This window comes from Elephantulus edwardii, unplaced genomic scaffold (genome assembly GCF_000299155.1).
Source record: "Elephantulus edwardii isolate Elephantulus edwardi_28Jun2011 unplaced genomic scaffold, EleEdw1.0 scaffold00011, whole genome shotgun sequence".
Lineage (NCBI taxonomy): Eukaryota > Metazoa > Chordata > Mammalia > Macroscelidea > Macroscelididae > Elephantulus > Elephantulus edwardii.
Window position 1 is genome coordinate 6,693,154 of NW_006399761.1, and position 27,409 is coordinate 6,720,562.

The following is a 27,409-nucleotide window of genomic DNA, read 5'->3' on the forward strand; positions in this document are numbered from 1 at the left end:
TATACTCAAAATCTACAAAATAGTTGTGTTCCATGAGAATGAGGTATAACTATCATCATCTAAGGGGACTTTGGTGGCTTAGTGGTAGAGAGTTGCAAGGCCAGCCTAAAAGATTGCAGTTCAAACCCACCAGCAAGTTCAAGTCTACCAAGTAAACAGTCTCCTCCTGTGCATTTAACAGCCTCTGCAAACCCATTGGAGGGTCCTTTGTGAATCACTTCTGACTCACAGGTACATAAGATCATCATCTAAGTTTCTTCTTCCCCAGCAGTGGTCTTAATGTTTGTTTCTAGGTCTTCCTTCTCCTACTCTAAGCCCAGGTAGTTTGGGAGGGCTTTGCTTCCATTTCTAAGGCAAGATGTAGCCATGACCCAGACCAAGGAGAACCTAAGCCTCCCACTGTCTCAGCTGCAGGGGTTGGTGCAGGAGTGTTTGTGTGACAGGCCCAGAGTACAAAGACTTGTGTGACTGAGGGAGTAGAATGTCACCTCTTTCCTTCAAAAACAAAACCATGGGAAGCCTGAAGCCAGGACTGCTGCTGCCGTCTTGCCATCAGTGAATTAGGGGGGAGGCCAGACACTAAACAGAATGGAAAGCAGACTTGAGGCAGGAACAAAGCCCAAGTCAGAAGCCACTGGGAATTAATCAGAGTGATTTCCAAAGTCATTCTTTCCCTCTGACCATCAAATTAACGAGCCATTAAACGATCTTCTTTTCCTTAAGCCTCTTTGAGGTTTGCTTTCTTTTGCCTTTCACAACAGAAAAAAGACCTAACAAATACAAATCATTTAAGTTGTCTTGCACATTTTGTTCTGAGTTACAGTTTAACTATAATTACGAGATAAGCCTATATATATCATAGTAGATCCTCTGCCAGTGTTTGTATGCTGATCAACTTCTATATTATTTCTCATTATCATTCCTATTGCTTAATTATATCCTTTTTATATCTGGATCTCTCATTGAACAAGTAATCACATTTGGTGGTTCATTCGTTTACCTGGCATTTGTTAAATGCTGACGATATGCCTGATAAATTAGATACTATGGATCCAGTATTGAGCAAAAAGAAATGCTGATCTTGTCTTTCAAGAACTTACCATCCAATGGAAGATTTGGAAAGAAATGCCATTAGTACATAATTATATGTAAAATTAAGAATTTTAACGTACACATAGAGACTTCATGGTAATACGCGTATGAGTAATAAAGGCTCTGACCTAGTTAGGCCAGGGAAGTCTTGTCTGTGGAAAAGACACTGGCAAAGGAAGCAGAAGGATGAACAGGGGCCAGCTAACAGGAAAAGGCAGAGATTGAAGGACATTCTAAGGAGAAGGTAGGTACCAGAGCTTGTCTTAGGTGGTAGTTTGAACTTTGAAGAACAGTACAGCTGAGCTGGCAATGGAAGTGACCTCGCTACCTAAAGCAGTACTAATACTAAGAAACTATTTTTTCCTACTTGAAAAGAAGTGGTGTGGTATGAAATGTTTATCAGTGTATGGGACAGTGGCGGAGAGAGTATTGGAAATTGTGGTGGTGGTATGTCCTGTCACTTTGGAAGGAGAGGAAGACCCTTCAATGACATGACACTGTAACTTCAGCAATGGACTCTGAGTGTCTCAGAGATGAGGAGGACGGCACAGGTTAGGGCAGGGTTCAGGTCCACAATTCATAGGGTTGACTTTAGTTGTACTCCCCTTGACGCTATTAGTTGTACTCACCTAACAACAACAACATAACTGACCAGGAGCTCTGGTGGCCTATTGGTTAAAAGCTGCACTGCGATCCCAAAGGCACATGGTTTGAATCCACCAGCTGCTCTGTCAGAGAAGGATGACTGTCTCTGTAAACCCACTGGAAGGGCAGCTATGAGTCCATTTCCACACAATGACACACAACAACAACAAAAAAACTGACCCACCAGTAGCTTTTCAGAGGCAGGAGATTGCAAGAGGGGAGGCGCTCTCCTGTGAGCACCTGGTGGACTCAGATTGTGTGCCTGTGAATTGGCAGCCCAACTCTGAGAAAATAGGCTTCGATGTAGAAAAGTTCCACAGACAGGGAATTTGAGAATAAACCCAAATGTGAAAGTGAGGATTGTTCGGATTGACCTTTTGCTAATTCTCAGACTCTCAACATTTCTCATCATTGTGTAGGAACTTCGCTCAAGAGGAAGGGTAAACATTTGCTGTGTGTTTCTGTGGTTTCTAATGTGGGATCTGAAAAGGCTGTGACAGGGAGGCTTGAGGGTCACACACATTGTTGTCAGGTACATACATTTTCTCCAGGTGCTCAAGTCCTGAAAACGCTCCTTTTGGGATGACTTGAACTTTGGTAAGGACAAATCTCCTGAAAAGAGAGTGGATATAAAAAGATCACAATACAATCTTTAACAGTCTGGCTTTAGTAATGGATACCTAATATATATTATAAGCTAAAAGTTGTGTACACTTGGGAGAATAAGCATAAATGTTTTAGAAGAATTAGGGAGCTCTGGTGGCCTAGTGGCAAGAAGTTGCACTATAATCCCAGAGGTGAGTGGTTCGAATCCACCAGATGCTCTGCCTGGAGAAGGGGGAACCATCTCTCCCTGTTCCAGTCAGGTTCAATTTGATGGTACACACGCAAAAAGTAATAATAAAAAGAAAAAAAAGTTTTAGAAGAATCAACATGAGAAAGATCTCAAAATATGTAAATAAATGAAAAGAAGTTTTAGAGTAGGTAGATTTTGAGCCTGAGATTCAGAAAGATGATATCGTAGTAGTATGTTGTTAATGTGCCTTGAAGTGAGAACCCACTCATAGCTGACCCTCAGCAGGTCTTCAGAGGCTATGAACCACACAAGAGGAGAATGCTCATCTTTCTCTCAAAAAAGCAGCCAGTGGCCTTGGCCTTGTGCCTGCAACTCCTTACCACTGCTAGACCCTCAGAGCTCCCTGCTTTTTCTACTCAACTAAGCTCTGGTTGGGAGTTGTCATGGCTTAGAGGTTGGATATTGTGATTCCAAGGCAAAAGTATGCGTTTCAAATCTATAAGCTGCTCCCAGGGAGAAGGATGGGCAGTCAACCATAAGTATCCTAAGTTTGGACTCTACAATTCACAGCAACTAGTTCTGGTGGCTTTAGTAGTAAGAAGTTGCACTGCCGAGCCAAAGGCATGCAGTTCAAATACCCAGACTGCTCCTCGGGAGAACTATGGGCAATCTCCTCCGATCTAATTGATTTACTGTCTCTGAAAACCTGCTGGAGGGGCAGGTCTGAATCTAGACTCACTCAGTGGTATGTAACAACAATTCTAGTACAGACTTTTTGAAATAATTTAAACCTAAAGAGATCTAATTTAAGATTAGATGTAATGGTTACAGAGGAATGCTTTTTCCTAGGATGCCCATTGGAAGGAAGTAAGGTCAGTTCACTTGATCCTAATGGTAATTACTTAATCTAAGTTCCTTTTGTTTATACTCACAAGAAAAATAATTAAAACAGGCCATAAAATGAATTAAATTGATTTAAGGCTATTTGTTCTGGATTGAAGTATCTCTTCAATATTCAAAATCTGTGTTGTAAATCCTAACCCCTCTACCTGTGGTAGGGAGCTCTGGTGGCTTAGTGGTAAGGAATTGTGCTGCCAACACAAAGGTACTCAGTTCAAATCCATCAGCTGCTCTGTGGGAGAAAGATGGGCATTCTCCTCCAATGCAGTTCATTGCCTCTGAACACCTGCTGGAAGATCAGCTACGGGTTAGGACTTAAAGGTACACAACAACAACAACAACAACAACAACAACAACAACATTCTTGTGGTAAAGAACGTTGGTGATTAAAATTTAAAAAAAACACAATGTTAGTAATACACTGATTAAGTGTTTGATTGTTACTCTAAAAGTTCAAACCCAGAGGTTCTCTTTTTGGGAGAAAAGATGCAGCAGTCTACTTAAAAAAATTCAACCATTCTATACCCTATGGGATACCTCTACTCTGTCTTCTAAGGTAACTAACGATTAGTTGGAATTGGCTAGAGTGCAATGATTGGGGATTTTTTGCTTTTATATATATGGATATAGTCCCATTTGAAAAGGAATCTATCTATCATCTACCTGTCTTTAACCTCTGAGGCAATATTAGGGTAATGTGTGTGATTTCAAAAAATATTGGCTTGCATATTAATTTACATTGGATTTCTTATGTATACATTGTGTTTTATACAATAATTCATGTGCATTACATTTTATATATTTAATTTCCATTGATCAATCATCCCATCTTTTCAAGCCTCTGTTGAACCTTTCCCATTCTTTGACACCCTCCTCTCACCTCCAGCCTCTGCTATCCCAATGGTTTCTTGCTCTTCCACATTTTCCGTTCCTCTTATGTCATTCACCTTCCCCTCTTGAACATTTATCCATGTCTTGCTCAGTTATCCTCCTGTTTTCACAAGAGTGGTGTGATGCAGTATTTGTCCTTATGTCACAGAGTTATTTCACTCAGCATAAAGCTCTCTGGACTCTCCCATGTTATATAGCATTTTATTTTAATTGTTGTTCCTCTACTTTTTTATGACACTGAGGCAATATTAATATAGGGTGTGTTTAAGCCATTTCTCTGGAGATATAAAAAGATCAGATGGAGTGAGACAGAAACCAAGCACACAAGAAAAAAATGAAGCACACCACATCAACATGAGTGAGGAGTGGAGAAACACAAGCTGAGAACGGGCATAGATCTTTTCCCAGAACTGACAGAGAAAGCCTACCTCCACGAACGGTGCCCTTATTTCAGACTTTTAGCCTCCTAAACAAAATTAGAGGAAAGGATGGTGAACCTTCCTCTCATTCTACTGTGATGTATTTTCAGGAGCAACTAGTACTTAGGCAAGAAAAGACTGGGAAGGAAAGAGGGTCAGTGAAAGAGAGGACCCCTCAGTGAGATGGACTCACACGGCGACTGTACCAAGAGACTTGAGCGTATCTGGTATGGTGAGGACGGTGCGGGACAGGGCAGGGTTCAGATCTGTGGGTCATGGGGTCACTCTGAGTCAGAGTTGACTCGATGGTACCTAACAACAACAACAACAACAGCAAACACAAGTTAAGTTTGTTAAAGTTATTCCCTTGTGGTATTTATAGTGTAGCGGCATTAGATAACTCAGATACTGTTTAAAAAGTTTAGAATTTTAAAGAGAGATGAAATACTGATTAATGAGGCGCACAGAATGAGAACTCATTTAATTGACTCATCTAACGACAAGTTAACTGGATAGCCTCTTTTACTCGACTCTAGTTTCAGGTTCGTTTTCTAAAATTGCCAAGGTAGTTGCTTTTATGAAGTGGTTCAAATCCATTAACATAATGGAATCATTCTGGAGATTGATAGACTTGACTTTCATTTCTTAAAATATTAAAAATTAGTTGACATGAACAGGTCCCTAGAGGGCGCACATGGTTTGCACACTGCCAAAGCACCTGCTGGTCACCCCCGGAGCTTTGGTGGCCTGGGCCCTAAGGAGGTGCCCTGCTGGCCGAAAGGCCAAAGCTCCCTGGCAGATTCCAATTCACCAGTAACTCCAACGGTGGAAGATAGCTAATCTCAAGTGCAATTTAAATCTTTAGCAGCGCAGTGGAGGTTCTTTTACTAGTTGATTCCGACTCACCAGCAATGAGCTAAGTGGTCACACAATACAAAACCCTCTTGATCTCCTTAAGTAAAGATGGCAGCCAAGGACATCCTACAAAGTAGTTCTACTCTGTAACATGGATTCAGATTGATTGAGCAGCACCTGGTGTGGGTTGATATAACTTCAGGACATTGGAATCACCTAGAAGTCTTCCAGGAAACACAGTACACCTCTAAACCAACTCTACCATGGAGTCTCTTCTACTCGAGCTCACAGGGATCTTCCCATTGGGTTTCAGAGGCTGTAAATCTTAATGGGAGGAAACTACTTCTTATTCTCGGGGCCACTGGTGGATTCAAGCCTTTAGGGACATATGGTCATTAGGTCACAGTGAAACGTGTAACAGATGACACTATGACAATAAGCCTTGTTTTATATGCAAAGATGAGCTCTCAAGAAATCATGAAAAATGCCCAGAGGTGCAAAACATAGCAATTGAACACGCGATGGCATATTGAGCAGCAGTCATTAAACAGACTAGTCTTGAGATGTTTCTGGACCTAGTAGTCAGGGAACTAATTCGTGTTTTGATGTCACACTGCCACATGACATGAGATACAGAGAATCAGTCTATCTATGAAACTACATCAGTCATGCGTTTTAGAAAGAAAGGTACAGAAGATATGAGGAAAGTTATTTAATGAAACAATATCTGGAAATGTGTCCTCAATGGTAAAAGATCTAGGTTCTCAGAATTAAAAAAAAGAAAAAAATCTCCACAAAAAGCAAGAAAACAAAAATATAGTCACTGCCAGATGCCTGTGAAATAAAACTGGATTGCACAAAAGAAGAGGTCATAAATGTAAATACAAAGTGATTCTTTTACAAAGGGGAAAAATAAAAACATTGTAAAAAGATAACCAAAATTAAGAAAGAAAATAACTATTCATTTCAAATTCTACATTCTACTCAGGAAGACAAAGCAAAGTATTATAATGAAATGTGCAAAGAGCCGGAGTCAGAAAATCAAAAGGGTGGAACTCGTTCACCATTTCTTAAGCTGAACAAATTGAAAAATTCAATCCATGAGTGGTAATACTTAAGGGTGCTTTGGGCAGAATATTAAATGATTCAAGAGGCATTAAAAGAAAATAGAAGGAGTATACAGAGTCCCTATAGCAGAAGGAATTGTCTGACACAGAAGAATTTCATGAAACAACATATTAGCAAACAGCCTATGGTGATGAAGGAAAAAAGTTCAAGTTACTCTGAAAGACTTGGCAAAACCAAGACTCCAGGAATGGATGGGATACCAATTGATGTATTTCAACAAACAGATGCTGCCGTGGAGGTGCTCACTAAGTAGTGCCAAGAAATTTGAAGGACTACCACCTGGCCAACTGATTGGAAGGGATCTGTATTTGTTCCCATTCCAAAGAAAGGTGAACCGACAAAATGTGGAAGTTATCAAACAATATCATCAATATCACATGCAAGCAAGATTCTGCTGAAAATTATCCAAAAACGACTGGAGCAACATGTCAACAGAGAACTGCCAGAAGTGCAGCCTGGGTTTAGAAAAGGCTGTGGTACTAGGGATATTATAGCTAATGTTAGATGGATCTTGGTAGAAAGCAGGAATACCAGAGGAATGTCTTTCTATATTTCATTGACTAAGCAGATGCATTTATCTGTGTGGATCACAACAAACTGTGGCTGACTCTGAGAAGAATGGGAATTACAGAACATTTGATTGTGCTTATGCAAAACCTATACTTGAACCAGAAGACAGTCATTAGAACAGAGCAAGGAAACACTGCATGGTTCGAAATCAGGAAGGGTGTCCACCAGGGGTGTATTCAGTCTCCATACCTTTTCAATCTATATGCAAACCAGATCATCCAGGAGGCTGGGCTGTAGGGGGAGGAATGTGGCATCAGGATTGGAGGAAGACTCATCAACAATATGCATCATGCAGATAGCACAACCCTGCTTGCTGAAACTGAGGAGGACCTGAAGCACTTGCTGCAGAATGGCAAGGACTGCAGCCTTCAATATGGATTGAAGCTCAACATCAAGAAAACAAAGATTCTCACCACTGGGCCAATTGGCAGCATCATTAAAGAGATTGAGATTGTAAACAGTTTTAGTTTGCTTTGCTCTACAATCTTGGTACCAACAGCCAGAAAATCAAGAGAAAAATTGCATTGGGAAAGTCAGCTGTCAGGGACCTCTCCAGAGTACTGGAGAGCAATGATGCCACTCCAGAGACTAAGGTTTGCCTGATACAGGCCACAGTTTCTGCAATTGGAGCTGTGTCAGAGAGCTGGAGAATGATTAGGGATGATAGAAAGAGAATTGATGCCTTTGAGCTGTGGTGCTGGAGAAGAGTGTTGAATATACCATGGACTGCTAAGAGAACAAACAGGTTTGTCTTGGAGAAGGTGAAACCAGGCTGCTTCTTGGAGGCAGGGATTCTAAAGCTTCATCTGACACACTTTGGACATGTTACAAGGAGGGGACAGGTCCTTGGAGAGGGACGTCATGCTTGGGAGGGTGGAGGGACAGCACAGGAGGGGGAGACCCTCAATGAGATGAATTGACTCAGTCACTGGGGTAATGGGGGTAGGTGTGTCAGAGACAGTGAGGTGGCCCAAGATAGAGCAGGGTTTAAGGCTCTTGTACATAGGCTTGCTATGAGTTGCAAGCAACTCGAAGACACATAACAATAACAAATCTAATTAATATATACAAAGTAAATATATTTTTATAAATAGAAAATTTAAACAACTGCCCCACGAGATCGGGTCAGGTCCCGGGGCCACAGACAATGCCAGTCTCAGTGCCCGACGCCAGCCTCACCCTCCTGAGCACCTCCTGGAGGGCGCAGTCACAGCGCCATGGGTTGGCGGACAGGTTCACTTGCATCTGCATCCCCATGAAGGCCTCCACGGGCACCGAAGCCAGCTGGTTGGCAGAGAGGTCGAGGTGACGCAGAGTGCCTGCCAGGCCCTGGGAAGCGGCCCCGAGAGGTGGACAAGGGCATTGTGGGACAGATCCAGCTCCTCCAGGACAGACTAATCTACTGTGTGAAGCCAGCTGCTCCTTGGAGGCAAGGGTCCTGAAGCTTTGTCTGACGAACGTTGAACGTGTTGCAAGGAGGGACCTGTCCTTGGAGAGGGACATCATGCTTTGGAGCGTGGAGGGACAGCGCAAGAGAGGAAGACCCTCTATGAGGTCAAAGAATGAGAGAATGGATGTGATGAAGACAAGGGAAAACTTTCACAAGGGCCACTTAAGTCATATGGAGATATTTCTGAGAAAAAAACCACCCCAACATTCCTCAGTTTGGTAAGAGATTATGGGAGGCCAGGAAAGGATGCATAATTTGTGAGGCCCTGTGTGTTGCAATACCAAAGACACGTGGAGAAGGATAGGCAATGTCCTTCCATGCCGTTTACTGTCTCTGAAAAGCTGCTGGAGCTATAGGTCTGACTTGACGGCATGTAACAACAGTGGAAGATGAAAATTTCAGATCCTTTGTTACAAAACTACTAAAAATATCAAGATTGTGAGAACAAAGCATGAAACTAGTTGAAGAGCTCCTATCAGTAACATCCACAGCATAAAACCAGTTCCAAAGAAAAATTATAAAATGATTTACTATTATTTTGAGACAATTTATCTATAAAAATAGGCTAAAATAATCAAATATCTAACAATAATAAGTGCTTTTAAATGAAGAAAGCATATTAAATATTTTATACTACACTTCCTTTTAAAATTCTCCTTGCCTGTGTGACTATACAAAAGGAAATCTTATAAATGAAAACACACTTTAAAAACGAAATTTCCATGTCGTCCATTTCAAGTAATTCTTAATAGTTTATAGCTTCTGTAAAAGAATTTATAAAAGAATTCTTTAATTATCTATATTTGTATGTCACTTTGTTAATAATACTGAAAAGAAAATGTATTCCAGTGACTCTTCTCCTTCCAGTTTTTTGTTTGTTTTATTTAAATTTATTATTAATTTCAGTAAAAATTCACAGAGAAAAAAAGAGAAAATTTAAACAACTAAAAAATGTGATACAAAAAAATACGTGTGGAATTTAGTGTTTAAGCGTTAGGGAAACCCTCTTATTCATTAAGTAACCTATTCAGCCTGACCAAGAATTGTGCCATAAGCCAAAATAATAAAAAATAATTTCTTTGCAAATGATGCAATTAAATAAATTAGAAATTAGTAATTGAAAAAACTAGCAAGTGTCTGGGAAACCAAATACAAGCAAATCAACCCACCAGCTAAACCAACAAACAAAAATAAAAAAGAAAACCATTTTTTCTAAATTTAAATGAAGTAAAAACCAAGTTACATGAAAGTTAAGAATGATTTGAAATTGAACCATAACAAATATATGGAATGAAACATTTATGCATATAGCTGAACTACTGTTTACGGATAGATTTATAGCTGTAAACTCTTGTAACTAAAAAGAAAAAATTCAAGAAACAATGGAAAATGAATGAAATATGGTTCCAATACAAGGATATAGGAAAAGAATTGCTTAATTATGGATACAATATAATAAAGTCAATATTTTTTATTTCATTTCAGTTAAAAAATAAAAGTGAAGAAACAAAAGCAATTTAATAAGAAGTATTAATAAAACATGAGACTCAAAAAGAATTTGAATGTGTAACCATGCGCATATTTCAACTGACTTCAAGTAACAGTCATTGGGACATTCAAGTTTGAAAGATGAAAACTGAAGAAGCTGCACTGTACTCCCAAAGGCACATAGTTCGAAGCCACAATCCGCTCTGTGGGAGGGGGATGGGCAGTCTCCTCCTGTGCAATTAACTGCCTCTGAAAACCTGCCAGAGTCAGCTATGGGTCGGTTCAGACTCAATGGTACACAACAACAGTAGAGATTACAAACTTGTTCCTTTCAAGTTATATTTAAACTATCGTTTATTGAGTCAGAACCAGCTCATAGCTGACCTTCATTGAGTTTCCGAGGTTGTAAATCACACCAGAGAGGAGACTGTCCACCTTTCTTTGGTCTTCTATGGCAAACATTTTACATTTTCTTCATTTGCAGCAAGTAAGATTGTGTTATCTGAATATCACAGCTTAGTAATGAGTTCCCTTAAACCTGTGATGAATTGCTCTCCAGATAGTCCAGCTTTTCAGACTGTCTTGCTTGGCATGTGTGTTGGGAAGATAGCTTCGTATTTCAGGATGTACTTTGATCATTTTATGATGACCTAGATTCCATTCTTCTTAGATTTGTCATTCCTGCATATTACTATCCATTTCAAAATTGCCACCACAGGGCCATTTCAGCTCACTGATGCCTAGGATATCAATCTTTATGTGATCTATTTTATTTTTTTTTAACCTCCTATTTTCCTTCCCAATCTGGGTGTTTTTTTTTTTGTTGTTGTTGTTGTTTGTTTGTTGGGTTTTTTTTTTTTTAATATGCCAAGGTAGCCTGGATTCATACTTTGTACTTTCGCGTTTCAATTTGTAATAGATGTTTGTTTGAGTTATGCTATTTTGAGTTATGCTACATCAGTCCATTAAGATGAGTCAGCAAGTTCAGGTTCTGAGAACTTTATCTCCCTCTTGGCATTAAGGCAGACCCCATCTTGAGGAAACAGCTTTCTCAGTTTTATTTTAAGTGTCTTCCGACTATATGGCTGTATCTTCTGTCACTATGTCAGGTAATATTTCAATGTTATTTATAAGGTATTTGCTGGTCAGTTATTTTAGAAGTGGGCAGTTAATTCTGCCTTCTTTTCTACCTGGGATGCTTCCGTGAAACCTATCCACTGTCCTCTCCGTGAAACAATAGTGATACAGCTTGCAGGATCACAGCAATACGCAAGTCAACACAGAACAACCAGCTGACAGAGAATGGTGGCTACTTAGAATAGAAAGTTTCTTGTAGCCAGTTACCTTCTGATAGGGAGCTCTGGTGGAATAGTATTAAGAAGCTGTGCTGCAATCCCAAAGGCGTGAGGTTCAAATACACCAGCTGCTTCACAGGAGAAGGAAGGGCAGTCTCCTCCTATGCAATTAACTGCGTCTGAAAACTCATTGGAGAATCAGCTAATGATTGTTTCCAACTCGATGGTACACGACATCAACAACAATAACAATCTTCTAATAATTTACCAATCTAGAAAGCCCTGGTGGCTTAGTGATAAGGAATTGCACTTCCAATGCAAAGGTGCATAGATTGAATCCACCGGCTGTTCCACAAGAGATGAAAGGGCAGTCTCCTCTCACGTGATTTACTGCCTCTGAAAACCTGCTGGAAGGTCATCCACGGGTCGGTTCCAACTCGATGGTACACAACAGCAACAACAGCTTTAATTAGTACAAATTTCTTTTAAATAAGAAACAGCAGCATTCTTCACAAAATAATTTTAGAAATAAATATAAAACATTATAGCACATTAGTGTAAAACACATTACAAATTTAATTTTGCTTTAAGAGATGGAATCTGAAAGAGTTTGGGGAAAGAAATAATAAAGATAATAACAGGAGATTAATTTAAGCTAGAAATAGAGAGCAGCAATAAAACCAAATGCTCATTCTTTGGAAAAAATATTGGAAAGAATATTTATATATAAAAAAAACCAGAAAAAAGAGAATGGTACATAAAATAACAAGAGACATTAGAATAATAGGATGTAACTATATCATGTTTTTCTTCAAAAATTTTTGATAACCATAATATTTGAAGTATAGCTTGATCCTATACTCGGGGGAAAAAAAAATCTATCAGTGTAACATGCTTCACAGTATTTTCAATTATTCTTCCTTTACTCCACAGCACTACTGGTAATTACCCAGAGAGAATTTGTCCATAAGTCACAATGTCTGAGTTACAAATTCTTTTCCAATGAAAAGTTCAAAAGGTGGTATCTGAATTTTTACATAATGCTAGAAAAAAAATGCCATGATCTTTCATCATTTCTATAATTAATGATTTAATCTTAATAAAATAGTAAATTTGTATCCCAATTGTGTAAAACACACCTGTCATATTTAAAAAGTCCAAATCATGTTTAATACTAGCATTGCTAAACATTATCAAACACATTCAAGAAGCAAGTAATGATTGCATGGTAATCTAAATTTATTGAACTATTGATTCTCATTTATACAAAAACTGGACTGTGTGAAAAATATAGCTTTGGGGGGAAGTCTCAGTATGTACTGTGACATGCAGGTGATTTAGTCTGCTTGTTCAGTCAAGAGGTCTTGAAGCACTTTCTTCCTATGAACTAAAGGCCTGAAGCCTTTCTATAACTATCGACATTTATCTTCATCGAGTTTCCAGAGGCATGCTGTTTAGGAATTGGACGCCACTCTTGCATGTTGTTGTTTTTGTTGTTGTTATGTGCCGTCGAGTCATTTGCGACTCATAGCGACCCTGTGCACAACAGCCCTAAACCCTGCTCTATCCTGCGCCAACAGCACTGCCTCCGACACACCCATCCCGATTACCCCAGTCACTGAATCAATCCACCTCATGGAGGGTCTTCCCCTCCTGCACTGTCCCTCCACCCTCCCAAGCATGATGTCCCTCTCCAAGGACCCGTCCCTCCTGACAACATGTCCAAAGTATGTCAGACGAAGCCCCAGAATCCTTGCCTCCAAGGAGTAGCTTGGTTTAATCCTCTCCAAGATGAATCTGTTTGTTTTCCTGGCAGTCCATGGTACATTCAGTACCCTTCTCCAGCACCACAGCTCAAAGGCATCAACTTTCCTTCTGTCCTCCCTAGTCATTGTCCAACTCTCTGATGCGCATATCGTGGTGGAAAAGTCTGCTGTTAGGGACCTCTCTAAAGTACTCTTGCATAGAAGATCATTTAAAACATTATGGCATATCTTAACATTATGACATTTTTGGGTTTTTATTTTTATTAGTTATGGTATTGTTTAAAGATTAAACACATGCAAAACATAATGTTGTCATTTAACAATTTCTACACATATTGTTCACTGACAATGACTGTATTTTCCACATGTATCAACATTCTGTTTTATTATTTTGTTTCTTTTCTTTTTTGTTGTGATGGCTCAAAGCCTAAAAAGCAAATTAATTTTTCACTTAACCATTCATATAGTCTGTTCAGTAATAGACATTATAATTTCAATAGTCAGTTTAATTTATAGGTTATAAATTAAAATTTATTATAAGTTCAATAGTCGGGAAGTACAGTTTTGCCACTCCTTGTATTTCTAATTTCCATTAATCCTTCTATACTTCCTTGTCTTTTTAGTAATTTTTTAAAATTACTGTTGTAGTAGATTTGCCCATTGTAATACTGTTTGTCCATTGTAACTGTTTAGTTTCTTCATCTCTGCTTTCAGATGCAAGTAGAAGTAAATCCTGGACATTTATTGCTTATATGTTTGTGTGTGTGTAACTGTATGTAATCCATACTGAAGACTGTAGTCTTCAATCTCCATCAGAAAGTGCTTCAAGACCTCTTGACTTTGAACAAGCTCCCATGGAGTGCTTGTGGATTCAAACCGTGCCCCTTCAGCTTGACAGTTCAGCTTCTTACCAGTAGGTCACCAGAGCTCCTAATAATGTATACTTATAAAACTCTACCAAAAAAAAAAAATTGACAGTCTGTGGTGAACTACTAGAAACACTTCATTTAAAGAATAAAATGAAGATGGCTTCTTTTCTTCCATTCAGCATTATGCCAATCATTTCATTTGTTAGACAGTAAGACAAATATATATCAGTATAGTCTGGCCTAGTAGCAAGGAGCTGTGCTGCAATCCTGAAGGCCTACAGTTTGAATCCACCAGCTGCTCTACCAGAGAAGGATGGGCATTCTCCTCCCAAGAATTAACTGCCTCTGAAAACCCACGAGAGGGTCAGCTATGAGTCAGCATCAATATAGGGACCTCTGGTTGCCTAGAAGTCGGAAGTTGCTCTGCCAACTCTAAGCATGTGTTTTGAATCCACCAACTGCTATCTAGGATTAAGAGAGCCAGTCTCCTCCTATGTCATCTAAAGCTTCTAAAAACCCACTAGAAGGTCAGCTCTCAGTTGATGCTAATGCAATGGTACACACGCAGAACAACAAATATATCAATGTAATAGTCACTGAGAAATAAAATTCAGTAATAACAGCTGGGTTTCAGAGAAATACATGGAAAGAATTCATATTCTTATGTACTTTTCTGCTGCTGTGTTATTTAAAAAGTCTATTAACTTTTATAGACTGAAAAGCTTATGCAAAAAACAGTAAATGAATCAAGACTCTAGGATTTATGGAGAACAATCAAAAGCTAAAATCTAGAAATAAAAGTTGAAAAAAATAGATATTTAAAAACAATGCCACAATAAAGATTAGAAACAGCACATGAGAAGCTTCAACATTATGAAGATAGCATTTCTACTCCACATTAACATATGAATTTTGTACAAGGTCCATGAAAAGCACACAACAGATTTTTTAATAGACTTTAAAATACACAAAGTCATCTTAGATTTGCAGAAAAGTTGCATTTTAAGTAACTTGAATTATGAGTAATCAGTGCTCTGTCACACAGTTGGCCCTGGCCTTGTTTTGACGCCAATATTGTGCTTTCTACAAAGAGACTTAATTAATGTTTAGTAAGACAATAAACAGGGAGCTCTGGTGGCCTAGTGGCAAGAAGCTGTGATGCAGTCTCAAAGGCACATGGTTCGAGGCCACCAGCTGCTCTGTGGGAGGATAAGCAGTCTCCTCTCACCTGATTAACTGCCTCTGAAAACCTGTTGGAGGCTCAGCTACAGGTCAGTTCCGATTATATAGTACACAACAACAATGACAATAAGACAGTAAACAAATTCTGGAGCGTATATAGAGAGAGTAAAATTCTCACACATTGTTGGGAGAAGAAGTATAACTGCTATGGAAACTGACATATCTTAAAAAACTTGGACATGCCATTTGATTCAGGATGCCCACTGTTAGGTATATATCCTAAAGGAATTTTTTAAAATGAGGCACAAACTTATCTATGCATATTTATAATAGTAAAGAGATACAAACAATGTAGACGTCCATCAACAGCAATAGATAAAGAAATTGTGGTACATCCACACACTAGAATATCATGTAACACTGAAGAACAAGAAAAGATTTGCAAAATACTGGACAAGTGACATAAATCAATCACAAAAGGACACATGCTATAGAAGACCCTATTATAAAAAGGTAAACATTTATGCACAGAAAGTTTTCTTTTTATACAGGTTTGTGCATAGGCATGCAATTTTTTTCACTGGTATATTTATCTTAATAGTGCTACTTTCTGTTATGAAAACATTAAAGAAATACTTCCAGATACATTAACACATCTTTAATATAATAATACAGAAATCGTAATAGTGTTTCAATATGTGTCAAAGCAATGTCTGTTTGTTATTATGAAGCATTGTATCTCACATTTTTATTGGTTTGCATACATTCATATACATTATATATGTGTATTTAATTCATGTATATTGTGTTTCATACAATCATTCCTATTAATTCATGCATGTTGTGCTTCATGCTATAATTCACATATATTTTGCTTTATGCATCCTCACATTTTTTTACCTAACAGGCTTATTTTACTTGTCTAATTCTGCTCTGACAGTGACATCACAAGTGGATAGATTTCACAATCAGACATTTATTCTCTCACAGTTTAAAAGGTGATTGTTATGCCATTGAGTTGGAACCGACTCCAGTGGGTTTTAGAGATTGAATCTTGAGTCAGTCTTTTTTGAGATAGAAAAGAGCAAGCAGGTAGGAAAACTTCAGTGCCAACAGGAAAGAAAAGAAACAAAGTGAGTTCTTTGAGTCAGGTCCCTGGACTGGGAATCTGCACCCCCCACCCCACCCCCACCCCCCAGAGAAAGGCCAAGGCACATGGAGATCTCCAAGGAGATCAGCCCACAGATGCTCAGAGGAGACCAAGACCTTCCTCCAGAGCTAACAGAGTGGGGAAGTTTCTCCTGGTGCCAACCTAATACTGAAGTCAGACTTCTAGCCTCTTAAACGGGGAGGGACTTCTGTGGTGAGGAGTTGTGCTGATGTCATTCAAATCCACCAAATGCTCTGCAGGCATGAACTTTCTCATCATTTGGGTAAATATCTAGGAACACGGATTATATCTGAGGATTATAGGATAATGCTGTGTTTAACTTTCTAAGATATTGTCAAACTGTCTTCCAAATTTGCTGTATCATTGGATATTGCCACCAGCATTAAATGAGAGTTATTATTGTTCCATCGTCTCACAGGAATTTGGACGGCCAATGTTTAGGATTTTAACCATTCTAGTAGGTGGTATTTTAAAACTAAAAAAAAAAAAAAAAGTTTAAAAATCAGGAAAGTTGTCTGTCAGGGTTTTGTCTTTTCTTTTTTTGGTTTTGTCCTTTCTTAATATCTCTTCAATCTCTGTGTTGAGCAAATCATTCAAAAAACAGAACTATATGAAGAATGTACCATCAGGATTGGAAGAAGATTCATCAACCACTAGCCTTATGCAGATGACACATCTTTTAAAACCAGATTTGTTTATTAAAAAGCAACCTAAATAAACAAAACTTACACTAAACTAATCACAAGTCATATATTGCTTTGAAACAATAATCATGAAATACCTAATGACCTAGAACTCCCTCTTCCTAATCTTCTTCCTGTATAAGCTATGCCTTTAATATTTTTTAATTTTACATTGGTTTGCATACAAAGTTTGTGTACATTGTTTTTCACACTATCCTTCATTCACACTATGCTTCATACAGTCATTCTCTTTCATTATGTGTTATACAGTCAATCACCATTAAACCTGCCCATCATTGTCCTGTCTTCCTAGATCCCTGCTGGGTCTTTCCCCTTTTCCTTACCGCCCAACACTCACTCACCCACCAAATTGTGCAACCCTGCAATTTACCTCTTTCCCATCTTCACCCTTTGATTCCCACCGCTTCTCCCCTTGGGTCCTCATACTCATTTTAATAGTTACCCTTCTCGTTTTATAATAATGGTCTTATACAGTATTTATCCTTATGAGAATGAGTTTACTCAGCATAATACCCTTCAGATGACACATCTTTGCTTGTAGGAAGTGAAAAGAAATTGAAGTATTACTGAAGAAGATAGAAGACGAGAGCTTTCAATATGGGTTACACCTGAACATCAAGAAAATAAAAATCCTTTCTCAAATGTTTCAGATAATTCATGGTAAAGTCACCTGACCCTGGAGTGCTGGTGTTTTAATAGGTGTTGTTGGAAGACTTTCCGTTTCTTTAATACATATAACCATCTTTGCTTTAAAAAAAGAAAAATCCTCACCACTGGACCGATTAGATATCATCATGATAGATGGAGAAAGTATTGAAATAGTCAAGGTTTTAATTTTACTTGGATTCTCGTGTTCACAGCACTGACGAAATCAAAAGACTTGTTATATTGGGAAAATATGCAATCAAAGACCTTTTAAACTGTTAAAGAGCCAAGATAACAGTTTAAAGATTTAGATCCACCTCATGTAAGCCATGATCTTTCCATTTGTTTCCTATGCTTCTGAAAATTGGACAGTGAATAAGGAGGATGGAATAAGAACTGATGTGTTTGAATTGTGGAGTTAGGCAACGAGTATTGAATGTTCTACAGACTCACAAAAGAACAAACAAATGTGTCTAAGAGGAAATACAACCATGGTGAAACTTCATCTCACTTATTTTGGACACTTTTTCAGGAGGAACCAGTCCTTGGAGAAAGAGGAAAGTTAGAATGGTCAGCGAAAGGGAAGAAGACTCTTAAAAGAGATTGACAGCGTGACTACAAGAATGGGCTTGATTGATCATGCCAGAGATTGTGTAGATAGGTAAAGGTGCAGATAGGCAAAACTCAGATCTGTTGTTAATAGGGTTACTATGAGGTAAAGTCAACTCTACAGGAACTGATCACAACAATTCATGAGTGGCAGAAATGTTTAAGCATTTCCAACCTCCCTAGAGACACTTCAGAAAACAGGCATGGTGCTCAATTACTGAAGGATTTGAAAAGTTCTGAAAGATAGCCTTGAAAAGCTCTGCACGGACAGGATTACAGTGAATTACAATTGACTCGACAAGACTACAAACACAAAGTGTATAGTAGAATATCATTGTTTGAATTTGCCCATTCCTTGTGACACATGGTGTTGAACACTTTCTAATATGCATATTGTATATCTTCTTTGGTGAAGTGCCTATTGTTACCTCTTGCCCACCTTTCAACTGGGTTGTTTTCTTATTGCTGTGTTAAGAAATGTTTTTTAAAAAGTTTCAGAGCAAGTTCTTTATTAGATGTATACTTTACAAATACATTTTTTTTTCCAACTCTGTGACTTATTTTTCATCCTCTTAGCAGTATCTTTGCAAAGGAAGAGCTTTTAAATTTTAATGAATTTCAACTTATTTTTTCCCCACTTTTCTGAGTTGTGCTTTGATGTTGCCTCCAAAACGTCATCCTCAAACTCAGTCGCTTAGATTTTCTCCTGTGTTATCTTTCAAAAGTTGAAAACTTTCGCATCTTACATTTGGACTACAGTTCATTTTAGATTAAATTTCGAAAGGGGTAAGCTCTGTGTTTAAATTTTTTACTTCTTTTGTTTTTGCATGTGAATATATGATTGTTTAATTTCAATATGCTGAGAATACTCTTTCCTTTATTATGTTTCCTTTGTACACACATACTTTTAGATTATGTGTGTGTGCACACTTGGAAATTGATTTACTGACTTTAGTTTTCATATAAAAGATATGTTCCCAAGAATAATTAAAACAATTTTGATGGCATAAAAGAAAATTAGAGAAATTAATGTACCAAGCAATATAATCTTTATAAAGTTATGATAATAAAAATATTTTCTTATTGCCATAGGAATTAAAAGTTATAATGATGGAATAGAACAAAGATCCCAGAAATAGAGACATAACTAAATAGAAATGAGTGTAGGAAAATGTAGATGAATCAATAAGGGTTACAAAAACTTTTGATCATCCTTGTGGAAAAATATAACACAAAATTATTGCTTATTTCCATATTAAAGGATAAATTCCAATTTTACTAAACACCTCACTGGGAAAAATAAAATTGTTACAACTTAGAAATGAAATATAACCTTCTGTTCAGAAGACTTTCTTTTTAAAAGATAAATGCTGTACACTATAAAAATGTGGGTCATTTAACTACACTAAAACTAGCATTTTCTTTAAAACAAACAAGCAAAGAAATTAATGATTGATGATAAAGATATTTGCAACATATATAACCATTAGGAGCAAGGTTCTAAAAAAAAATTACGAAATATTAAGAGAAGTAGAAATAACCTCGTAGAAAATGACAAAAGGACAAGCTCTTCACAGAAGAAAAAATACAAATGATCACTAAACATATGAAAAGGTGGTTCAAGAGTAATCAGAAAACACAAATCTTACCAATAGTTAGATGCCATTCTACATCATTACTTTTGCAAACATTAAAAAATGCAGTGTCAATGGTGGTGAGTCAGTGGAACATTGCCCTCTGGTGGAAGGGTAATTTGGTTCATCAGTTTTGACTTGACAATAGATATTAAAACTAAAGATACAAATGTCATCCACCCCAGTAATTCCATGTCTTTCTCTGTTGTACATTCACACCTGTAGATAGACTAACAATCAACCTCTGTAGCAGTATTGTAATATTAAAATCCTGAACCAACTTGTTAGTCAGAGACTGACTTATGTTCTGCAAAACACATATCAGCTTGGCTGGGCCATGATTCTCTGTAGTTTGACAGTTATGTAATGATGTAACTTGGCAGTTGTGCAATAATGCAGTCATTTCCCAAGATATAGTATGATGTAATCAGTCAATTGGTTATTAAAGGATCATGGTGGAATACAATATGTATGCTCAGAGCATAGCCCTGATCTAAAGTAAGAGGGATATTGCCCTGGTATATAGTCTGCATTATTAACTTTTATCCTACAAAAGATGAAAGGTGATAGAAGCAAGCAGAGAAGGAGAGACTTCAGAATCATGAAGAAAGAAAAGCCAAGAGCAGACTATATCTTTACACCTGAGGTCACTGTGCTAAGAATCTCCTAGACTTCCAGGGAACACTGATATTATCCATCCATACAAAGATATTCAAGGAACACTAGGGCCACAGATATTAGAATGAAAGCAAGGACCTTCCTACATTGTTGGCAGAAAGCCTTTATCTAGAATTCAAAGACACCCCAATTTATACTTACAGTTTCCTGCACTATGAGAGAGCACATTTATGTTTATGAAAACTATCCACTAGTGATATTTGTGTTGTAGCAGCAGTGCATAACTAAGATACAGCCAACCTATAAAGAAGTAAGAGAGGTAATATATCTTAATTTACAATGGTATATATTGGCCCAATGGAGTGTTAAAAAGCATTGAGAAAAAATTAACTGAAGAGTGCAACACTCTGGATAAATCTGCAAAACTTAACATTAAGCAAAATTTATTTAAAAAATTAATGCAATATATGGATGATATATATTGTATAATGTGATTTTATAAAGGTTAACAACATGCACAATAATACAATATATTGTTTAAGTGATTGATGAATATCAAAATAAACATAGCTTTTATCTTTGTGCAACAGATCAAGAAGTATCTAAAATATTTTGTATTTCAAGAATGAGCAGAATAATTATGCCCAAATGTCAACATTTGGCATAGCTGAGTAGTATTTTAAGGGTGTTTGTGACAGTCTTCTCAAAACTTCATGCTTGAAAGATTTCATAATTAATTTTTCAAGATTGAAAATTTCACCCTGCTATTTCCCAAGCATCACTTACTTATTTTTATAAACATGGAGAACTGCTTAAAAGGATCATCAAGCAGTTCTTTTCAGATGGCACCCCACACTCTGTAAAGGATTATAAATGCCTGTGTGATTTCTTTAAAGATGCATAATTCATAAAAATGATCCTAAAGAGAACATTTTCTCCACTTTGTTGCAAGATTCCGAATGTCATTGCATGATAAATGGGAAAGGTGGGTTTATTTTATTCACCCTTGAAATTGGGAAGCTTCAGGAATCCCTTGAACTCTGTTTCTGTTAGAAGCAATACATGTCTTGGGCAGTCCATTCACCCTTGGCCAACTTTAATTTCCTTTTTTTTTTTTTGGTTAAAAGAGAATAGTTTAAAAGATTTCATAGAAGACACTCTCTATTGGCATGAAAAACCAGCCAATATTCTTGTTGAGAAAGCTGCTTTTTTATGATGACCCAAGTATAAGTAGTACTGGGCACAGTGTTTGTGGAAATCCGTACAAATTAAACAATTAAAGTGAGTACAGCTTGGCAAAGAGGCATAGAAAAAAGAAATTAATCCTCTTCCTGACCTCAAAATGCCAGCAGCTTTATGCTTCACACTCTGTAGGTCAAACTCTTACCTAATTAACTTTCTGGGAATATATTTAGGAGAATAATTGAAAATGTGGATTGAACTAAATAAACAAATCACTCAGAAAAAAAAAATTTAGAGAGTCTAACTCAAAATGGCTTTTTACCGTAACCTACAGCTGACTACCCTACCGTCTAAATCTGGGCATATAATCAGTTAGGCATTTACACTGCAACACAAGGAAAGGTCTTGAAGTCAAATATTATTGTTGTTGTTAAGTGATGTCGAGTCTCTTGCGACTCATAGCAACCCTACGTACAACAGCTCTGAACCCTGCTCTATCCTGAGCCAATTTTATCATCTCTGACACATCTACTCCGTTACACCAGTCACTAAGTCAATCTTCTCATCAAGGATCTTCCTCTCTTGTGCTGTCCCTCTACCCTCCCAAGCATGACGTCCCTCTCCAAGGACTGATACCTCCTTGTTACATGTCCAAAGTATGTCAGAAGAAGCTTCAGAACTCTTGCCTCCAAGGAGCAGCTTAGTTCCACGCTCTTCAGGAAGGACCTGCTTATTTTCCTAGCAGACCATCGTTTATTCAATGCTCTTCTCCAGCAGCACAACTCCAAGGCATCAGTTCTCCTTCTGTCAGCCCTAGTCATTGTCCAGATGTCTGATGCTGAAGCCAAGTAGGGTAAGGAATAAGTCATTAGATGGGAATAAGCTTCCATGTAGGAGTTGATCTCTAATGAAACTTTATTCCCCTTCCTCACATTTTGACATAGATTATGTATATGACTAGAATAATGGATGTAGTTCTCTTATCTTCAAATGAGTGTTAGTCCACTGACTGAATCAGGCCAATTCTGTAAATACAGGGAAATGAGAGCTGCCTGCATCTTCCGCAGGCCGTGCACACCCATGCAGGTACTGTGGTGCTTTAGACCAGCCTTCTTCTCTTCTGTGTGAGAGATCCAGGTTCAATTCCTGGGCATTGTTTTCCAGTCACACACTGGGCTTACGTGTTGCTGTATGATGTTGAATTAGTTCCAGTGGCAGCTTCTAGGATACAACAAATGAAGATAATGTCTTGGATATACATTTCTGAAAAAACAGACACTACGAACCTTATAGATGTCAATGATCTAATTTGAAGTCCACTGTTGAGGTCATGTAGAACCAGCATCATTTTGGTGTTTTGTTTTGTTTGTGATTAGGACAGCAGTGCACCACAATCCCCTGGGATACCAACTAACAAGAACAAAGAATAGTTTATGTGGTCTTTGCTCAACAAAGAACAAATGCAAAAGGTTTAATTATACTTCAGAGTTTCATAGTGAGAATTTCTTGAGAGAATTGTCAGGGATCTCTGCTTTTCTCTTCCATGGGGTGGGAAGGGTACCTGTCCTTCACCTTGAGCCAAATGTGAGAGATAGTAAGGGAAATAATCTGGGTGGCATCCATCCCCTGTTTGAAAACTGACTCTCCTGCAATGCGGATAGAGAACTGTAGTGTTGAGAAACTGTAAGAGTCTTGTAGGAGATGCCCTGAACATAAGCTTTTGAGGGTGCCAGAACAATGTGGTCTCAGCAGTGCCATTTTCAAAGCAACCTCCTTTTTCTCTAATCTTTGCTCCTTCTGAATTCAACCCAAGCAGAGCCAGAAACAACAGCATCTGGGTCAGGGGAATGAATAAGGAAAAGAAAGATTTCCCCTACCAGCTGCTGTATTCCCTGCCCGAGGGGCCCTCGCAGTGGACCTAGAGACGTTGTAAATAGAAAGGGGAGTGGTGCTTTTACAACAAGCAATCCTTGCTTTTTGCTACTTGAAGGAACACAACAGCATCCGTGACCCTGAAAAAGTAATAGACCTGCTCCCAAATTAGTCGAGAGCAGAGGAAAAAAGGAGTCAGGAGAGCAGAGTTACTTGGCAGTGTTGTTATTTTGTGCCATCAAGTCGGAGCTCAACTCATAGCTGACCCTCCACAGACGCTGTACATCAGATGGGAGAGAACTGCCTCACTCTCTCCCATGGAGAAGTCGATGGTGTTGAATCACTTGCTTGGCAGCACAACTTACCACCAGAGATGACAGGAAAGAACAAGGCTGCCTCTTATTTGTACTCTTGGCACCAGTAGTCAGCAAATTAAAAGGTGTGTTGCCATGGGAAAGTCTGCTGTTAGGGACCTCTCCAAAGTACTGAAGAGCAATGGTGTCTCTCTGGAGAGTAAGGTGCATCTGATACAGGTCATCATCTCCACAGTCACTTGTTATGCATCAGAGAGTTGGACAATGACCAAGGAGGATAGAAGGAGAATTGATGCCTTTGAGCTGTGGTGCTGGAGAAGAGTATTGTGGGTACCATGAACTGCTAGGAAAACAATCAGATTCATCCTGGAAAGGGTCAAACCGGGTGGCTCCTTGGAGGCAAGGATTCTGAGGCTCCGTCTAACATACTTTGGACCTGTTGTGAGGAGAGACCGGTCTTTGGAGAAGGACATCATGCTTGGTAATGTGGAGGGACAACACAGGAGGGGAAGGCCCTCTATGAGGTGGATTGATTCAGTGACTGTGGTAATCGGGATGGGTGTGTCAGAGACAGTGCGATTGGCACAGGATGGAGCACAGCAGGCTGTTGTGCGTAGGGTTGCTTTGAGTGGCAAGCGATTCGACGGCACATAACAGCAACAACTACTTGTACTCTAGAGAATTATCTTGATCAGTGTATTTACTATTTTTGCCTTGGTGGAGAACCATTTCCAAGGCATCCTTTATAATACTGTATCAATGGGAGGTAAAAGTGTTGTGCACTTCAATGCCTGAAAGAACAGAAAGGGATGGAATGCTTATTTAACGCTATTTCCAAACCTGCCACTTCTTAGGTAGTTCTTATTGTATGTGTTGCTGAGAGCAATTTAAGATGGAAAGGGCCGGAAACAATTGCAAATCAGGAGCCAAGCCATAGGGAAGTTTTACATAGTACAAGAATGGCTGGGTGGATGTGGGGAAATCCACATTTTTTATGACTTCAAAAGCCCTCAGTGCATGTCTTGTCGGTCAATAAACTCTGCTGGCAAGTCCCTCTTTCTCTCTCAGGGCAAGTGGTCCGGCTTCTTTCTCCTTGGTTTGTCTGCAGTGTCCTCGGTAAGAAGCTGGCCACCACCCACATTTAAAAGTCAGATTAGAATCAGTTTCCAAGATGTTAACCACATTCGTAATTTCTCTCACACTATCCCTCACATCTGGCTTAAAGCAAAAGGGCAGACACCCTCTCTCCGCTATGGAAGCGGGATGCAGAGAACACCCACAGTTTCCTCCAAAGAAACCCTCACTTAGAAACTCTGCAACGTCAGGGAATCCTTCGCTGTTGTTTACTGTTGTTGTTACAGAAATTGCCTATGCAGACTCCAGTGTCCGATTTATTTAGCTAAACATGGACACATTCTGCCTTCAGTCACAGCCACAGGTCACTGTTCTGTTAAATTTGAGATATGCTGTTTGCAAGATAAGTCAGAAACCCGGAAAGTCCACACCACTTGACACCCAGTGCAGAGTTCCTCCTGACCTCTCAGCAGATCTCCAGGACGCCTCCTCCACAGCCTTTCCAGGACGCTGGGTCTGCACCTGTATCGTCCTCCAGTGAGCACGTGCGTCTAATTGCTGCTTTGACTGTGCTCACCTTTTCTGTCTGTGTCCCCTGATCTCAACATCAGTGTGAGGTAGATGCAAGGCAGGTAGATGATACTTCTCACCGTATATCACTTCTGACTTTATCTCCACCCTGCATAAAAGTCGTGCAACCTTTGTTTCAAGACTACAGAGCCCTTTCTACCTTAATCCTCTATTAGTTGTTTGCAATGACTGGTCATGGAATTGCTCTCTACATCACATTTTAGCACCTATCCATTTTCACCTTCCTGTCTGAATCTGATAGGTCATCGCTCATGCATTTTATGGGAAAACACTGGATTGAGAGGAAGCGTGGGAAGAAGCTATAGGCTCTAAGCCTTCCTTTGGCTTTGTCGGGGTACCTAAGGAGAAGCTATAGTTTCTAAGGTTTCCTTTGGCTTTGTCAGGGCACCTAAGAGTATGAGGAAGGTCACCATCTTGACCTCAGTTGTGGTTCGGACTCAGCTGATTTTTAAGTTCTGTAGCATCTACTTTACAGCGTGGCTGCACAACGGAATCGGCTTCATTGCTTTTCCTCTTCTATCTCAATTTTTTTTCCATTTGAAAAAGATCATTTTATTCTAAGTGCTGGACACAGAATGAAACCTATCCGAGGGATTTCATGAATAGTAATGACCCTTCTTTTTTTTTTTTCCTTTTCTTTTTCTCTTGCCAGAGTCACAATGTCTTGACTCATTCCCTTCCTTCTCATGCCTTTTGCCATCAGGAGGCTACGACTCTCTTCCCTTCATATTGACGTCTTGGTTGCTGACTGCTCCCTCTCCGTTGGTCTTTACTGTCAATCTGTCCCATTTAACGTGACTACAGTGCTGTTTCTAAATAAGCTCATTACGTCACTCCATGGACTCATTCAAAAGCATGACAAAGAAAAAAGAAAAACAAAACAAACAAGTCACTCCTAGAACAAAAACAAAACGCCCACCAATAGCCGCAGCAGTAGCAAATTTCAAACCATAACAAAGAAAGGAAACAAAAGGTAAAGAAAAAAGAAAAAAGAAATGTCACCATTGCTTCCAGTGATCTTTGTGGTCCACTGCTGGGGCACACTATAATTTGCTTTCATCTTTTCAAGTCAAGTTCAAATACTTTCCGCCCGTAAAACTCAGCTTCAGTCAGGTCTTAACTGTTTACTGACTTGTGTTCTATTGAGGTGCCATGCCATTCGTTAGTCAGAGAAGTATTATATATACACAGCAGCTTTAAGTTTTAAGAAATTTGTGTTTTTTTCATACTCTAAATTACAGTATTTAGGTATTTTACATTATTCCAACACTATCAGTTTGTTCAAAATGGCTCATAAATAAAATTACTCTGGAGGACATTATAGTGAGATAAATGAGACACAAAAGGACAAATAGTGTCTGAATTCATAATTATAAAAAATACAAAGTAAGGTTTGTATAAAGAAAGGCAAATATTTTCATGGTTACTAGGGATACAAGGGCAGAGAGAGAGAGGAGGAAAAAAATCAGTAAATAGATAACTGGTTCATATTGACTGAAAGTAAAGCAATATACAATAAAGTGATGATTATCATAATATTCCTAAAAATGGGCAAGGAGAGGTGCACATAAATATAGTCAACAGAGCTAAACAATATTATATACATTATCCTGCAGTATCACTAATAATAAACATTAACCTATAAATGG

General features: G+C 38.6%; 1 protein-coding gene across 1 annotated transcript in view; it reads right to left on the reverse strand.

The window, feature by feature from the left end:
* The window catches only part of LOC102851043 (follicle-stimulating hormone receptor-like), a 379,630-nt gene that overhangs the window by 263,509 nt on the left and 88,712 nt on the right, over positions 1–27,409 (reverse strand). Inside the window, exon 2 of the mRNA XM_006881015.1 lies at positions 2,278–2,349. Within this exon, the coding sequence (XP_006881077.1) occupies positions 2,278–2,349 (72 nt within the window). The remainder of the gene's footprint in view (positions 1–2,277; positions 2,350–27,409) is intronic.